Genomic DNA, 18,987 nt, shown 5'->3' with positions numbered 1-18,987 from the left:
TAAAGTCCTAAAACTCTATCTGTATAAAACCAACATCTTGCACAAACTTTCGTTGGTGCGCTACAAGATAGAGCAACTATATAATTGTAGCTGTCTCAGTTTTGTGTAGTCGGTAGAGCTGTTAGAGTCTGTGCGGTAAGAGAAGAGTTGTAGATTAGTATTGGTTTCCATATAATTCTCTTTCCGAACAATAGTAGTTTATGTGACTGCTACATAATGAAAGGCATTAAAATACGAGTGTGGGTTTAAGAAACGAACGAAGTGAGTTTCTTAAAAGGATCACACGAGTGTTTTAATGCCTAATTATGTACAGTTACATACACTACTTTATCTACACACATATTATTACCTTCTATCTAGACACGCGGCAGCGTGTCAAGCCAAGTTCAAGCAAAGGAACTGGCTAGCCAGCGCCGAGTGTAATATTACACGAACCACTTGGTGCCACTTTTGACCCTTCTATAACTCAAAACATCTTTGACGTAAACACATAAAACTACGTGTGTTTAGTTATATCCATAAGGATATCTAGAAGCCCAAATTTCATGAAGCTAGCTCAAACGGTTATAAAGGTATGAAGGTCAAAAAGTCGTAAATTTTAAGACTGACTTATGACTTATAGTACCTAAACCTAAACTACTTCCAGATGACCTAGAAGGATGAAATTTGGAATCCAGCTTGGTTATTGTGTGTAACCGTAGGAAAAAATCTAAAAATAAAATAAAGTTAAAAAATAGGGGGGGTCCCCATACAAAAAAAACACTTTTTATTGGGACTGACATATAAGTACCTAAACCTAACCTACTTCCAGATGACCTAGAAGGATGAAATTTGGAATCCAGGTCGGTTATTGTGTGTAACCGTAGGAAAAAATCTAAAAATAAAATAAAGTTTGAAAATAGGGGGGTCCCCATACAAAAAAAACCATTTTTTATTGGGACTGATATAAGTACCTAAACCTAACCTACTTCCAGATGACCTAGAAGGATGAAATTTGGAATCCAGCTCGGTTATTGTGTGTAAGCGTAGGAAAAAATCAAAAAATAAAAAAAAGTTAAAAAATAGGGGGGGTCCCCATACAAAAAAATATTTTTTTATTGTAGCGTTGGAACCGTTACAAGCAGATATTTGAACTACCCCAATATGTGTATTATTATATTTGCTATATTAAAATAATGTTTAGTCAAAAAAATAAGTGGTGTCCCCATACAAAAAACTTTTAATACGCTCTAAACAACCGGCCAACGGTGTGTCGTCGGCGGCGCGCGGTACCACATAATTATACAAAGAACAGAAGTAAAAACCATACAGCGGAAACACAAGAAAAAACATTAAATCTCAATACCTGCCTAGTTTTCTTTACAAAAAGTATTGATATCCCACCAAAAACATAAATGTAAAAAAGGAGAGCCAAGTTCAATACAAAAATTATGCTTGGCTGTGGGGCTCGCCGCAAAAAGAATGGAGATCTAAATGAGTGCCACTGCCAAGTTCTATGCAAAATCCAAATATGTATTTATAGGAACAAAATAACATTATAAACAAGTATTAAACTCTATTTCTTTGCTTTATTGGATACCTATAACAATTAGGATTGTTCATTTTTTTTCAAATGTTCTATTTCGAAAACCATTTCGAGATATAAGGTTTTTAAACAGTTTCCGACATTTGCTGCGTTAAAATAATTGAGGATTGAAGATATTTCAACAAATATCCTTATGACCTAAGTTTGACCTTCTCCTGGGCTGAATGTAAAGTCATTGCATAATAAAAGTTATCGAACCATAGTAAATAAATCCGTCACTCACGTATTGTCAAAGTTATCATTGTCATCGATTGTCATAACAAAAATTTTCAGTTAAACCGCTGCGCTTGTTTGTTACAATTTGATTTATAATTAATACCTAAACAGTAGATTTCATTGCTTAATAATATATCAAAAACCTTGTTCCTATGTGTGGGAATGATTCACAAAAATAATAGTTCGAATCCACGAAGACCTACGACGTGAAAGATGGTGCCGTGAAAACTTGGAATACCTACCTACTTCACGTGTTACACACAGTATTGCTGTGAGAATCACGTCGATGTAAGTATAAAATTAATATTAATTTACTACAATTAAGTATTTAAAAGCTCACTTTATTGGTAGGGTCGTGGTATCTATTTATTTTCTGTGGTAATGTAGCGAGAGTATCTAAAGGCAAACCGTTAAACAGAGATGGTGCCTACTAGAAAGAAGGAATATACAAGAATACATAGCCATACTCAAAATTCAGCCTGAAACTGCTTTAAAAAGATATAATTTCTAATTTCCAGGTACATGTTGCAGTTCAAGCTGCTGATATCACATATGGTGGACAAGACTTAATAAAGAGTTGTGAATAATAAAACATGTTTCTGTTTACCTACTTTTTTATGAATTTGGGAAATATGTTATATATGTTTCCAAAAAAAAATAGTAACTTTACATTAAATGTATGTTTATCATGTTCTGCACGAGCATCTGACAATGATGGCTTCTTGTTGACCATCCAGAAGAGAAGTGTATGGTTTGTTATTTACTCTGTTCCCAGGCATTATTTACGGTCGTAAAGTATTACGACGATTAATAATTAATATGACGTTCGTTTCAATACAAAATGCTCAACTTTGTTCTGGGCCCAAGTGCAGTTACATATCTCACAGCTGTATCTAAATAGGAATCACGATGACCTGAAATAATAGGATATAATTAGCAAAATTGGCATGTTCTTAATATAGTAGTATAAGTATGTAGTACAATATCCAAACAATGGTGACAAGCCGGTAGAAAGCACCCACTGGGTGCTAAGCTACCTTTAGCAATGGACGCTTGTAACGATTTTATGAATCCAATCTTCTTACAAATCGAATCAGTTAAAATATATATGATGTAGGTAACTTACATTTGTATTTTTGCTCCCTTGATTTCAGCCAAGTTATGGTTGGAGTTGGATGCTATATGGATACATACTCCAATAAAACTAAGTTATATTATATAACTTAAACAGATTTCTGGAATCAGCTTTCTCAAATTTATAGCGTAGGTATTTTGAAATTAATGATTCAAAATAAACGAGTTTTCCATTCCAGACGATTGTTATTTATAGAAACACGTGACACTGACATTGTCGACAGGTGACATTACAATCAATTGACAATGACAACAATTTTTTTAATGCTTGTTGTTGCTTGTGCATTATCCTAATCAGCCGACGACATGTAATTTACGAGAAGTCGTATCTCATATTTTCAATAAATTATAAATATTCAACCGAGCCACGAATTACTAAATCATTCAAATTGGTATCTTAAATTAACCTATATTTTCACAAAATAAAATAAAAATGGGGGTCTAAAAAAAATGAACAATCCTAATTGCTGTTATTTAAAAAAATGTGAGATCTTAAAGTAGGTTAGATTTGGCTTGGCCAGGTTTTATCAGAATTACAATATATATAAAATGATTGATATAATGAAAACTGGCCAAGTCAAATCTAACCTACTTTAAGATCTCACATTTATTTAAATAACAGCAATTGTTATAGGTATCCAATAAAGCAAAGAAATAGAGTTTAATACTTGTTTATAATGTTATTTTGTTCCTATAAATACATATTTGGATTTTGCATAGAACTTGGCAGTGGCACTCATTTCCCTAATAGCATTTTCTTGTAGGGATTTTGTTGGGCCTTTGTTTACGTATTAGTTGGGCAACCGTTATATTTGGCCGTACGATTTGCTGGAGGGCCCTCGACAAAGGCCCTCCCGAAGATTCCCAACAGAGGGCCATAAGAGTAATTTTTTCGTTGGGCCTATTTAAATTAATCATACAATTATTCAACGGTGGTGGTTTTGGTTGGGCCGTGGTTGGGCCTATACACATTTGTTTGATGGTTGGTTAATTGTTACATTTGGCCGTACGATTTGCTGGAGGGCCCTCGACAAAGGCCCTCCCGAAGATTCCCAACAGAGGGCCATTAGAGTAATTTTTTCGTTGGGCCTATTTAAATAAATCATACAATTATTCAACGGTGGTGGTTTTGGTTGGGCCGTGGTTGGGACTATACACATTTGTTTGATGGTTGGTTAATTGTTACATTTGGCCGTATGGCTTGCTGTAGGGCCAACTGCAAAAAAATAAAAAAAGGCAATTTTTTCGTTGTGCTTCTGTTTGCAAATTCAACAATTACCCAACGGCAAGTCAGGTAGGTCGGTAGGTAGTCGTGCACCAGGTTGAAGGCCCAACACAGCTTGTCCCACAAAGGGCCAACATTGTAACTTTAACGTTGGGCCTTGTGTAGGATTCTTACAATACTACCGTAGGTACATAGTTGTGTAATTTATAGTGTGCCTACAGTCTAATTATGTAATGGGCTTTTGTTTACGAGTCCTACAGTTACCCTACGTTAAGTAAGTGGTTGTGTAATACGACGTTGGGCCTTTGCTGATAAATATCACAATTACACTATGGTAGGCATTGGTTGTATCCACATGAAGGCCCTAGGCAGCAGTTGTTATTAATCTTCTCTGTATCGTTCCAATTTTAGTATATGTACTGCCGAAGCAAGTACACTTACTATACACTCTAATTTGTATATATACTAACCGCACTTCGAAACTTCGTAAGCGAGATTTATGTTTTTTGAGATTTAAATTGAGAAAATGTTGGTAAAATACAATTTTTTAAATGTATGTATAAATTTATAGTTATAGCTATTAGATTTATAAGTTACTTTAAAAAAATATTATGATAATATCCGGAATAATCGAGAAAATAACTATAACTTCGATGTTTGGAGACAGTAACGCCATCTAGTGACGCCACAAGCAAACTCAACTGGTATTGTTGGGCATCAGTACCACAGCCAATGTTGGTAAATGCGATATTTGTGCTCACTGGGCCAACGAATGTTATCGTTGTTTAGCCACCGGTACCAAAATACACAAAGGCCCATTGTTAGGCGTCAGTGCCACAGCCAATGTTGGTAAATGCGATATTTGTCATCATTGGGCCATCGTATGATATCGTTGATTAGCCAACGTTACCAAAATAAACAAAGGCCCATTGTTGGGCATCAGTGCCACAGCCAATGTTGGTAAATGCGATATTTGTCATCATTGGGCCATCGGATGATATCGTTGATAAGCCAACGTTACCAAAATACACAAAGACCCATTGTTGGGCATCAATGCTACAGCCAATGTTGGTAAATGCAATATTTGTCGTCATTGGGCCATCGGATGATATCGTTGATTAGCCAACGTTACCAAAATACACAATGGCCCATTGTTGGGCATCAATGCTACAGTCAATGTTGGTGAATGCGATATTTGTCGTCATTGGGCCATCGGATGATATCGTTGATTAGCCAACGTTACCAAAATAAACAAAGGCCCATTGTTGGGCATCAGTGCCACAGCCAATGTTGGTAAATGCGATTTTTGTCGTCATTGGGCCATCGGATGATATCGTTGATTAGCCAACGTTACCAAAATACACAATGGCCCATTGTTGGGCATCAATGCTACAGTCAATGTTGGTGAATGCGATATTTGTCGTCATTGGGCCATCGGATGATATCGTTGATTAGCCAACGTTACCAAAATAAACAAAGGCCCGTTGTTGGGCATCAATGCTACAGCCAATGTTGGTAAATGCGATATTTGTCGTCATTGGGCCATCGGATGACATCGTTGATTAGCCAACGTTGCCAAAATAAACAAAGGCCCATTGTTGGGCATCAGTGCCACAGCCAATGTTGGTAAATGCGATTTTTGTCATCATTGGGCCATCGGATGATATCGTTGATTAGCCAACGTTACCAAAATACACAAAGGCCCATTGTTGGGCATCAATGCTACAGCCAATGTTGGTAAATGAGATATTTGTCGTCATTGGGCCATCGGATGATATCGTGGATTAGCCAACGTTACCAAAATAAACAAAGGCCCATTGTTGGGCATCAGTGCCACAGCCAATGTTGGTAAATGCGATATTTGTCATCATTGGGCCATCGGATGATATCGTTGATTAGCCAACGTTACCAAAATACATAAAGGCCCATTGTTGGGCATCCGTGCCACAGCCAATGTTGGTAGATGCGGTATTCGTCACCATTGGGCCAACGAATGTCATCGTTGTTTAGCGAACGGTAGCAAAATACACAAAGGCCCATTGTTGGGCATCACTGCCACTGCCAATGTTGGTAAATGCGATATATGTCATCATTGGGCCAACGAATATTATCGTTGTTTAGCCAACGGTACCAAAATACACAAAGGCCCATTGTTGGGCATCTGTGCCACAGTGAATGTTGGTAAATGCGATGGTGGGCCAATACAAAATTAATGTTGGCTACGGAACGAACCTCATCCCAACGTTTTCCCTACCGTTGGCACCGTGGGCCCCAACGAAAATGCTACTAGGGTTAGATCTCCATTCTTTTTGCGGCGAGCCCCACAGCCAAGCATAATTTTTGTATTGAACTTGGCTCTCCTTTTTTACATTTATGTTTTTGGTGGGATTATATATTCACTAACCTCATATTTCAACCGACATCCATCGTTGCTGTCTGACTTAACTCGCAGATTTGAGAGGTGGCGGCTCCTAAATATCTTTTTATCACTCATTTTACACGGTACTTTTGCTTAAAGTTTGTTTAAAAACAACTATCAAATCAATTTTATAACCTAAAAGTAATTAAAAGATGAAACTGTAAGTCAAATGGCGGTAAATGAAAACTTTTTTTCACAAATGTCACGCATCCGTAGTTTTTTTTAATTCATAGACAAAATAATGAAGTCCCTATTCTCATGCCACTCGACATCAAATGTCGTACGGTTTATATTAAAAAAATATACCGAATTGACGTTTCGTATCGATAATTGTTTTAATATCTATGGATACTAGAATAGACACCCACTTGAGTTTTGACAGCTGTTCCAAATTTAAAACTCATAACCTTACAAAAATCTGTAAAGTTATAACTTTAAAGTACAAATTTTACCTACTACCACAGATAAGAAAGTTCTCATAGTAAAATTGGTTGTGATAATGCTGGTCATTTCCTACGGTTTCTGAATGCATTTTAGAGCAGTAATGATATGTGCGTAGATAAACTCTATTATGATGATTGATGACCGTTTTAAGCATATAAAGTAGAAGCGACCGGCATTAGAATTTTAGAAAATGATTTGTATTTGAACAGATTTTTAAAGCTTCAATGCTGCCATCTATAATCAAGCTCATAAACTATGAAACGTATCAAATCAGTAGACGAACGGACTTACTTTGTGAAGGTACGCAGCGTACTAGTTTAGATTGTTTCCTACAGATGGCATTATATGTACAGGCGCGTCATAAATAAATCGCTACAATAACATTGTGCAATACGTTCTATTCTGGAGCAACGACCTTGAATATTATTATTGGATATATTATGTAATTCGTGTCGTGTAGGATAAAGTTACATTATTATTAAGTAATTGCATGATTAATCAGATTTCAAAGAAATTTTACAATATTTTTAGTACTCTCACTAAGACTCACTATGACTTAAAATCGAATTATTTAGGTGTTGATATTATATTTATTAGCAGATACTTCTACGTAGCTCCTTCCTAGCTAATGTGGGCCGTTATATGTTACTAAATACATACATAGGTATTTAGGTTGCAGTTTTAATTTCCTCTAAAATATGTTTTCTCTATTTGATTACTTGTCTGGGAGACTTCCCTGCATGTAGAGTGTCCGGGAGTTGATAAATAGAGTAGCGTGTATATCCTTATACATGTACCTACAGTATACATAGCGCAGGGACTGGTTGTGAAAGGATTTCGATAACGTTTTATCATAATATGTTTTGAACGTTACGCATATATCGTTTAATTTTTAATATATCGATACGTATCATTCCACATAGTCAACATCCTAGAATACGGATGTCAATGCGATAGGTACCTAAGTAATGGACATTTAATTTCAATTCAATTTCACTAGGTGTATTCAGTAGCGTGAATAATCCTTTATTTCAGTCAGTTTCAGCACAAAAAATCACTTTATTTTATTTTTATTTTTAAGTACATTTATTTACATTACAGGTATATACAGTGATACTACTAAACACAATTAATAACCAGCTTAAATCTAAAATGGAGCCTTGATGCATTGTACCAAGGCACAAGGATGCTGGCGGCATTTCCTCGTACCTAAGGTACCTACTATATTTGGAATCATATGAACCATCAAATGGACAAGTCACGTGTTTTTTTTTACATTCACAACAATGTCATATTAATTGCAATATTTAACTACTTACTGTACTTATAGTTAATATTAGCACCCATCGCATATTTTTTAGCAAGCAAGTACGAAAGTAACGATATTACAGATACCGTTACAATAGGTATGATAATGGTGTTGATAGTAACCCTAGCGCAACGCTGTCGCGGCTGGTATAATCCGGACTCGCGGCACTTATACGAGAGGAGGGAGCCTCGGCCGCGGACGCAAGTGACGCAACACGTTGTTAGTAGCCGCCTGCCATGTCAGCTTGCAGCACGTTCGCTTAACAACATTATAACACTAGTAATTATTAATTAACATGGCTGATCACGCTGACAGTACTGAACCGGAAACGGTAGAAATAACAATCCGCCTAGCGCGCCCCGAGGACATGAAGATTGTCCATGAAATGATACAAGTGAGTTACTTTTCACATCTTTTCCGGCTTCTCTTTTGCTTGCGATGTTTATGTTTTTGTAATAATTATGTACATTCTATATGGTTACAATCATAACCATATCTCTATTATCTATGCATTATTGATTATTTATTTATTACTATTCGAAGACCAGCATGTCTATAGGTTTTATAAATGTCATACAAAAAGCCCGGTAAATACAGATTAACAAAAAATTGGTGGTTAGCACTAAGTAATCTAGGTATATTTTAACGCCAAAGGCAGTGTAACTATTTTCGAATTAACTAATAAAGATGATTCAAAAACAATAATGAAAAAACACAGCACAATGAAATTTCAATAAAGCATGCTCAATTATAAAAAAACATCCGTCAGGATACGCCGCACAGTTTGGATTAGATATAAAATAGAACTTTACTATTTTAGGGTTCGGGCCCCTATTCGACAAGCGACATTTGACGTATCGCGTTGATCTCCCGTTGATGTGGGAAAAATCATAAGTTCTCGAATACGTACAATGTCAAAATTTGACATTAACAATCCACAGTTAGGGTGACAAGCAAACCAAACCGAACCACCCTTAGTTTAGAGTTGAGTTTTGGTTGTACCAAATGATATTATCCACCGTTGATGGAATCAACACTTAGAATGGAATAAAATCATCTGTTGATTTGACGTGGATGCGAAATCTGACAGTTGCACATGTCGAATTTGGCCCCAGGTCAATCTGTCGGTACGCGGATTAGCTCAGTGAGTGTAGGAGATTTGGTGGGAGAGGTTTATTTCTATGTTAGGTAAATCGAATCTTACAAAAAAAAATCTAATTAAAAAAAAGAATGTGAGACTTAAAGCTGTATTTTTTGTAAGTAGGTATGTTATTTGAAGTCCTTTTAAATTCTAACCTAAAGATGCGGCTCACAAAATAAAACTTTGGTACAAAATCCATTAATTTAAATAGGGAGGTACAGCTTAACTATGGTGTTGAGATACGGACAAACGCACGTGACGAAGGTGTATAGTTTGGCTTGGTGCTTTGGAACACGAGAAAATCCTAATAATGAAACAAAATTGGAAGTACATAAGTATGTCGAGTTTTAGTAGGTTCGTATGTTTTTTACACTTTCAGCAAATCTCTGAGATAAGTAACTAGGTACAGTGATGTTAATTATTATTTTATAATTTCAGGAGTTGGCTGTATATGAAGGAGTTCCCGATGGTCCCAAACTAACAGTGGAGGGTAAGAAAAAAGTATATTCTGTAAAAAATTCACTGGCCAGGGTATTCAGGTCATAAATATTATTGCCTTTGTGAGCATTTTCGCTTCGGTGAGAAAGGACCTACGAAGAATTTTATACTTTGACCTGCAGTGGACGAGAGCGGGCGGGACTGAAATGATGGCCCGTAAAATGACGAGTAATTTGCATTAACAACCCGGCGCACTGAAATTTCGAAAATGCGATGTTGAGTTGTTGTTTTTGGACGATGCTGATTCTGTCTCAACTCAATGTATCTATATATTTAACATTTTTAGTAGGGTAAATGCGGCCAATTCCGTCAACAAGCGTTTTTATCTAAAACGGTACACAATTGGTAATTTCCTCGACAAAGTAGCGATATTTAGCTATGACGGATTTTACCGCATTGACCTTACCTATCTAAGCCCCACTTGCACCATTCCACTAACCCGGGGTTAACCGGTTAAACCTGGAGTTGCCATGACTACCGGTACAATTTGACACTAGTTTAACGGTTTAACCGCTTTTCCCGGGTTAGTGGGATGATGCAATCCTTAGTTGTTATAGTGAGATTTGATGGGTAAACTGTAGCGCAGTGTGCTTATGTATTACAGATCTGGTGGAAGATGGTTTCAACAGTGAACACCCCTGGTTCTTCGTGCTGTTGGCCGAGAAAGGCAACGTAGTGCTGGGGTCGGCGCTATGCAACCGCGCGTATTCGAGCTGGTCTCGCCGCGCCTTTTACATCGAGGACCTCTTTGTGCGGCCCGCGGCGCGTCGCCAAGGCATCGGTCTTATGCTCATGCGGGAGCTCAGTCGGGTAACGTTTCTTTTTTTACAAGGCGGCAAAGTTGTTGTGTAACTCCTCGTACTAATATTCATAGCCGAGCAAGCGCAGGATTCCAAAATTGAACCATGAGCGTAGCGAGTGGTTCGAAAATTAGAATCTTGAGCGTTGCGAAAGTTTCAATGGCTACCGAGTGATACTAAAATTATTTCACCACACTAAAAAAGCTGCTATAAATTATAATGTATTTCGCAACACATATACGAGACGCATGTAGATACTTTTGACGTGTAATAGTCTGATCCGCTACTTTTGATGCTGACTGTACCTATGTGTAGTTTTCTTTAGTGCTTTTCGATTGAGTTAACCAGACACGCAGTTCGCCACAATGTGGATAAGCCGTAAGTGTCATCATTTTACCGCCACAATATTGTCAGACGCAAATATTAGTTTCCCTCCCTCTCTCTGATACGATCGTTACGATTCTTGTCACGCGTGATAGACTGATTATTTGTTTTTGGTTACTAGCGGGCGGTGATGGAGGGAGTAAACCGTATAGACTGGCACGTGTTGAAGAGTAACACCACCGCGTTGGCATTCTACAACCGACTGGGTGCGCGCGACCTGCGCGTCACCGAGGGTCGTACGGCGCTGCGCCTGGACCGCGACTGCATCGAGGCTCTCGCTTCAGGAAGCTAAAATACTTATTAATACTACGATAATTATTATTATTTCACTGCGAGGCAAGTTCTTGGCAGTGTTCTTCCGAGGTGTAGGTATATACTCGTATATGTACTTATAAGCGGATATGGAGGAAGGCAGATTTTATCGGCATTGGCTACCATAGTTTTATATTAATCGTACCAATTTGTGGGACCAAAGTAAGTCGACTTATTTTCCCTTTTGTGTTATTTTTATTAGTTACATAATTCGGTTATATACAGCACAGGTTACATTACAGTATGCAGCATAAAGGATGACTCACGTTAGACCGGGCCGTGGCCTGGCCGGAGCTTCCGGAGCTTCGTTATCTATAGAAACCACCACGTGGTCACCGATCAGCCGTCATAGAAAATGACATGTCAGACGCCGCGGCCCGGGTACGGCCCTATCTAGTGTGAGTCATCCCTAAGTTGCCAAGCGGCGAAGTATTCAAAATTACATTACTGTACCCAACTTTATTTTTATAATAATGAGGGTGTGTAGGTCATTTTCAGCAACTCACCAATACGTAATATGATACCCACCGCTGGTGCACTATCGACTGCGACGAAAACAAACAGAGAACGCACGCAAATGAAAACAAACGTGGACGGTTCACTTATTTCGTGAATAGGTACACTTGGTGATCCTTTTGGCGGAACTTTCTAGCCGTGAGTTTGTATTTATCTATAAGTATAGAAACCGGTGGGCTACACTGTGCATCGGTTGAGGTCATGGAACCTCGTGCATGAGGTTCCTCGGACCTCATGCACGAACCACATATAAATTATTCACGCTTGAAAAAAAAATCTTTTCACCTATATTTTCAGAGTGCTTAGAATTAATTTGAAGATGTGGACTCATTGTAGAGCTTTAAGTTATAAGTGCCAACTTACCTACTTTATATTTAAGTACCTAAGTATTGCGCTCTGTGATAAATGTGAAGAAGATGAATAAAGATTAATCGACTAAATATATGTGTTCACTCTATCATAGTTATGGAAGGCTTTATTTATCATTTTTATAAAATTAAAAAAGCCAAAAATTTATAAATAAAAAATAAATGTGGTCAGTACTATAGGTATACATATGTATGTATATAGCAGATCATGCAATTGTACCTACATAATCAAATAAATATTTTGATAGCAGAGGTTTGTTTTAATTTAGCAGTAAATCATCATCTATCATCGTAACCTACCAGTTTGAAAAACAGAGCTTTAGCATTGAATTAATAGAATTTTCATCAATTGCATTAATAATTGCAATAAAACAACGTTATATGTTAAAAGATATTTATTACTATAATAATGAAAAGTTTCAAAAATACACAAATCACCCGAGGTAAATCACAATTTAAGTTGCAAGTGCTTTTGTAAAAAAAATAATTTTACACATGCTACTTCTAATGACTTCATTACAACTTTAGTTTAAAATCTCTATGAACGAACGTTCTAAGTTAACGGAGGTGAGTAAACAGACCTCGTGGGGAGAGGGACGTGCTTACATTCATACGTCTTACATAACGTCGTGAGAGAGTAGCCCATACAACCATTTCCAGTCGCCGTTACGACGCGGTGTAGACACATCTTGTGTCGACACCGTCTGTTTCGGTCACAATTCCAGTCGCAGAGTCGTCGCCGTGTCGACACAGTTACCAGAAATGGGGAAGGGTCGACACATGACACAAAGTGACATAAAGTGTGGTCGCCGTGTGCACACATTGTTACTAGTTTGCGACTACTTTATGCCAAAATCATTCGTTCATTCGTTCATTTTGTTCCTGTCAAATGGAAACTGTCAGATGGAAAAATAGTTAAATAAAAATAAGTGACATTAATACGCCATCTCTAAAACGGATTACAAGACGTAATTATATATTGTTTGCATTTATATTACAATAGGACTTAAATTATTATGGGGAATTAAACTGCTCGAGTGATTTGATAAACTAAGTGTAATATAATCAACGCGCCACCAAATTGTTTTAGTTTAGCCGGAAATGAAATTGTTTACTTCTCAGTGCCTGTGTTCATAAATATATTATTTGATGCATTTTTAGTACTTCGATGCGTATACTATACTTAAATAACAGAAATAACGCTTTACATACTACGAAACTTGTTAATTATGATGTATAAATATGGTTTAAGGCTGAGAAATATTGCAGTCACAAAGTAGTCGCAAATGTTTCGACTTTGTGTCGACTCTGTGTAGACACATGACACGCGCTGTCAAAAGTAATAACAAAGTTATTGGATTTGCAAAATGGCTCCTTGTGTTCATTTGTTTTCAGATATTCTCAAAGTGTAAAAATGCCGTGGTCAGAGATGGGACTTAATAGATTAACTGTTTATTCGACTAATTAATGGAATAAAAAAAGTTAATTCTCAAATTTTAATCACGATTAGTTTAGTCGACCTAACATAGATTGAAATTGAATTAATCTGAACATTAATCGAATAAATTATCGATTAAATCTCGGTTGGAAGTTGACAGGGGGCCATTTATGTACGTAAAAATAATAGAAATGTCTTGCATGCAGATGGTAGCCAAACACTTTGTCATAAAAGTCGAGATGGGTGTCGATTTATAGCTTTTAGGGAGTGCCGATTTCGAAAATGATGACCATTTTGGAATCCAAAATGGCCGCCATGCACTGTGTCATAAAAGTCGTCATGGATGTTGTTTTATACGTTTTAGGGGGCCCCAATTTTGAAAATGATGACCATTTTGAAGTCCAAAATGGCGGCCATGCACTATGCCATAAAAGTCGTCATGGGTGTCGTTTTATAGGTTTTAGGAGGCGCAGATTTCAAAAATGATGACCATTTTGGATTCCAAGATGGCGGCCATGCACTATGTCATAAAAGTCGTCATGGATGTCGTTTTATAGGTTTTAGGGGGCCCCGATTTAGAAAATGATGACCATTTTGAAATCCAATATGGCGGCCATGCACTATGTCATAAAAGTCGTCATGGGTGTCATTTTATAGGTTTTGGGGGGCGCAGATTTCAAAAATGATGACCATTTTGGATTCCAAGATGGCGGCCATGCACTATGTCATAAAAGTCGTCATGGATGTCGTTTTATAGGTTTTGGGGGGCGCAGATTTAGAAAATGATGACCATTTTGGAATCCAGAATGGCGGCCATGCACTATGTCATAAAAGTCGTCATGGGTGTCGTTTTATAGGTTTTGCGGGGCGCAGATTTAGAAAATGATGACCATTTTGGAATCCAGAATGGCGGCCATGCACTATGTCATAAAAGTCGTCATGGGTGTCGTTTTATAGGTTTTGGGGGGCGCAGATTTCGAAAATGATAACCATTTTCGATTCCAAAATGGCGGCCATGCACTATGTCATAAAATTCGTCATGGATGTCGTTTTATGGGTTTTAGGGGGCCCCGATTTAGAAAATGATGACCATTTTGTAATCCAGAATGGCGGCCATGCACTATGTCATAAAAGTCGTCATGGGTGTCGTTTTATAGGTTTTGGGGGGCGCAGATTTCGAAAATGATGTCCATTTTGGAATCCAAAATTGCGGCCATTCACTTTGTCATAAAAGTCGTCATGGATGTCGTTTTATAGGTTTTGGGGGGCTCCAATTTTGAAAATGATGACCATTTTGGAATCCAAAATGGCGGCCATGCACTATGCCATAAAAGTCGTCATGGGTGTCGTTTTATAGGTTTTGGGGGGCGCAGATTTAGAAAATGATGACCATTTTGGATTCCAAAATGGTGGCCATGCACTATGTCATATAAGTCGTCATGGGTGTCGTTTTATAGGATTTAGGGGGCGCAGATTTCGAAAACGATGACCATTTTGGATTCCAAGATGGCGGCCATGCACTATGTCATAAAAGTCGTCATGGATGTCGTTTTATAGGTTTTAGGGGACGCAGATTTCGAAAATGATGGCCATTTTGGAATCCAAAATGGCGGCCATGCACTATGTCATAAAAGTCGTCATGGGTGTCGTTTTATAGGTTTTGGGGGGCGCAGATTTAGAAAATGATGACCATTTTGGATTCCAAAATGGTGGCCATGCACTATGTCATAAAAGTCGTCATGGATGTCGTTTTATAGGTTTTGGGGGGCGCAGATTTAGAAAATGATGACCATTTTGGAATCCAGAATGGCGGCCATGCACTATGTCATAAAAGTCGTCATGGGTGTCGTTTTATAGGTTTTGGGGGGCGCAGATTTAGAAAATGATGACCATTTTGGAATCCAGAATGGCGGCCATGCACTATGTCATAAAAGTCGTCATGGGTGTCGTTTTATAGGTTTTGGGGGGCGCAGATTTCGAAAATGATAACCATTTTCGATTCCAAAATGGCGGCCATGCACTATGTCATAAAATTCGTCATGGATGTCGTTTTATGGGTTTTAGGGGGCCCCGATTTAGAAAATGATGACCATTTTGTAATCCAGAATGGCGGCCATGCACTATGTCATAAAAGTCGTCATGGGTGTCGTTTTATAGGTTTTGGGGGGCGCAGATTTCGAAAATGATGTCCATTTTGGAATCCAAAATTGCGGCCATTCACTATGTCATAAAAGTCGTCATGGATGTCGTTTTATAGGTTTTGGGGGGCTCCAATTTTGAAAATGATGACCATTTTGGAATCCAAAATGGCGGCCATGCACTATGCCATAAAAGTCGTCATGGGTGTCGTTTTATAGGTTTTGGGGGGCGCAGATTTAGAAAATGATGACCATTTTGGATTCCAAAATGGTGGCCATGCACTATGTCATATAAGTCGTCATGGGTGTCGTTTTATAGGATTTAGGGGACGCAGATTTCGAAAATGATGGCCATTTTGGAATCCAAAATGGCGGCCATGCACTATGTCATAAAAGTCGTCATGGGTGTCGTTTTATAGGTTTTGGGGGGCGCAGATTTAGAAAATGATGACCATTTTGGATTCCAAAATGGTGGCCATGCACTATGTCATAAAAGTCGTCATGGATGTCGTTTTATAGGTTTTGGGGGGCGCAGATTTAGAAAATGATGACCATTTTGGAATCCAGAATGGCGGCCATGCACTATGTCATAAAAGTCGTCATGGGTGTCGTTTTATAGGTTTTGGGGGGCGCAGATTTAGAAAATGATGACCATTTTGGATTCCAAAATGGTGGCCATGCACTATGTCATATAAGTCGTCATGGGTGTCGTTTTATAGGATTTAGGGGGCGCAGATTTCGAAAACGATGACCATTTTGGATTCCAAGATGGCGGCCATGCACTATGTCATAAAAGTCGTCATGGATGTCGTTTTATAGGTTTTAGGGGACGCAGATTTCGAAAATGATGGCCATTTTGGAATCCAAAATGGCGGCCATGCACTATGTCATAAAAGTCGTCATGGGTGTCGTTTTATAGGTTTTGGGGGGCGCAGATTTAGAAAATGATGACCATTTTGGATTCCAAAATGGTGGCCATGCACTATGTCATATAAGTCGTCATGGGTGTCGTTTTATAGGTTTTAGGGGGCGCAGATTTCGAAAACGATGACCATTTTGGATTCCAAGATGGCGGCCATGCACTATGTCATAAAAGTCGTCATGGATGTCGTTTTATAGGTTTTAGGGAGCGCAGATTTCGAAAATAATAACTATTTTGGAATCCAAGATGGCGGCCATGCACTATGTTAAAAGTCGATATGGATGTCGTTTTGTTGCTCATGGTCATCATTTTCGAAATCTGCTTTTCCTAACACCTATAAATCAACATCTATGACGGCTTATATGACAAAGTGCACGGCAGACATCTTGGAATCCAAAATGGTCATCATTTTCGAATTCTGCACTCCCTAAAACCTATAAAACGATATCCATGACGACTTTTATGACAAAATACGTAGCCGCCATCTTGGAATATAAAATGATCATAGTTTTCGAATTCTGCACTCCCTAAAACCTATAAATCGACATCCGTGACGACGCAAGTTATCTTTATTTTCAGATCTAACAAATTGCTACAGAATACAAAGGACAAAAAAAGAAGCGAGGAGGTAATGAAACAAGCAAAAATACAGATGATTCCTCGACGCAATTGGATGCTTCTTAAATTGTGTCCAGATTTTTTTGTCATAAAAGTTTTTATTTTTCACATATTACTCTCACAAGTTCGGTGACATTTCGACCTTGTAATTTTTTAAGTAAATGTTTTTGTTTATCTATGAGGATCTCACTAGAATAATATAATCAAGGTATGTTTATATTTGATGATTGAAATAGTAACGCAAAAAAAATATATATATATTTGTGTTTATATTCCTGCCGAAGACTTTTATTTTTCCTTTTCCTTCTACACAAGTTTGGTCAAGTAATAAGAATTTAGGGCTCTCAATTTTATTTTGACTTCTACAACAGTAAAGCTACGAGGCCATGTTTGGTATCGTTTTCGTATAAATGCGCAGTACCAAATTTAGTTATGGTATCACATTGACACCATTCCAAAGTAAAAACATATAAACTTACTTTCTTTTAAACTCCTCTTCACGCTTAAACTGCTGAACAGTTTTAATTTAAATTTAGTACACATATATTTTGAGTCCCGAGACAGGACATAAAAAGTTATCTCAAAAATCATCCTTTAAAGGTGTGAAATGAGGTGTAGGGGGGAATTCAGAATTGACTTCTTGAAGTTAATACTGTTTAAGTTTAGGTTTGAAGTCATGTTTTTTTTATCATTTTTAACTAAATCAAAGATGTAGACCATCCCAAATTTAATATAAATCGGTTCAGCGGTTATTGATTTCCCGTACAAATTTTCACGCCACTTTTCACACCTTCAAAAGGTTGCTTGGTTATAAGATCTATCCTATGTCCTGTTCCGGGACGCAAACTATTTCTATACCAAATTTCAACGAAATCGGTTCAGCGGTTAAGCGTCAAGAGGAGTTTAAAAAAAACCGGCCAAGTGCGAGTCGGACGAGCGTATTAAGGGTTCCGTACATTAAGTCCGACGCGCGCTTAACTGCACATTTCTAATAGGTTTTCCTGTCATCTATAGGTAAAGAACTATTTTGTGTATTCAGACGGACAGACATACAGACGCACGAGTGATCCTATAAGGATTCCGTTTTTTGCTTTTGAGGTACGGAACCCTAAAAAGATTTTTTTTAATTTTGTGGAATGGTGTCAATGTGATACCTTAAATGGATTCAGCAACCCAGATTTATACGAAAACGATACCATACACGGCCTAGCACCTTCACTGATGTAGATATATCAAGATAATATTGAGAGCCCTAAATAAACTTTCAAGAGCGGATATCTCAAAAACTATTCAACATATCGAAAAAATTGACTGAATAAACTTGTAACAAATTAAATTAACTTTCATTTTGTATAAGTGGCCATGTCGCTAAGATGCATAAATTCCGAGATATAATCGAAAAACCGGAAAATGGGACCATCAAAGCCCCCTCTCTTCCCCCTGCTCAAGGGCTACGGCCGGGGACTTTTGATATGTTCACCTCCTAACTTGTCCAAACCAAGTTACAGAGTCAAAAATTG

The 18,987-nt window shown here is 37.8% G+C and overlaps 1 protein-coding gene across 1 annotated transcript; it reads left to right on the top strand.

Moving 5' to 3' along the window:
* Positions 1-8,546: 8,546 nt before the first annotated feature.
* LOC134679502 (thialysine N-epsilon-acetyltransferase-like) lies at positions 8,547-12,601 on the top strand. The gene is made up of 4 exons (XM_063538431.1): positions 8,547-8,726; positions 9,912-9,963; positions 10,576-10,781; positions 11,277-12,601. Exons 1-4 carry the CDS (start codon positions 8,628-8,630, stop codon positions 11,445-11,447), a joined length of 528 nt encoding a protein of 175 aa, XP_063394501.1. The 5' UTR covers positions 8,547-8,627; the 3' UTR covers positions 11,448-12,601.
* The last annotated feature ends 6,386 nt before the right edge of the window (positions 12,602-18,987 follow it).

This window comes from Cydia fagiglandana, chromosome Z, assembly GCF_963556715.1.
Source record: "Cydia fagiglandana chromosome Z, ilCydFagi1.1, whole genome shotgun sequence".
Lineage (NCBI taxonomy): Eukaryota > Metazoa > Arthropoda > Insecta > Lepidoptera > Tortricidae > Cydia > Cydia fagiglandana.
Note: the sequence above shows the minus strand (reverse complement) of the source record. Positions and strands in the feature narration are given on the sequence as shown.

Bases quoted from the DNA above. Each gene is read 5' to 3' on its own strand.
- LOC134679502 (XM_063538431.1), top strand. From the start codon at position 8,628: ATGGCTGATCACGCTGACAGTACTGAACCGGAAACGGTAGAAATAACA. The intron at 8,727-9,911 runs GTGAGTTACTTT...TTATAATTTCAG, and splicing joins TTGTCCATGAAATGATACAA to GAGTTGGCTGTATATGAAGG. The intron at 9,964-10,575 runs GTAAGAAAAAAG...TATGTATTACAG, and splicing joins TCCCAAACTAACAGTGGAGG to ATCTGGTGGAAGATGGTTTC.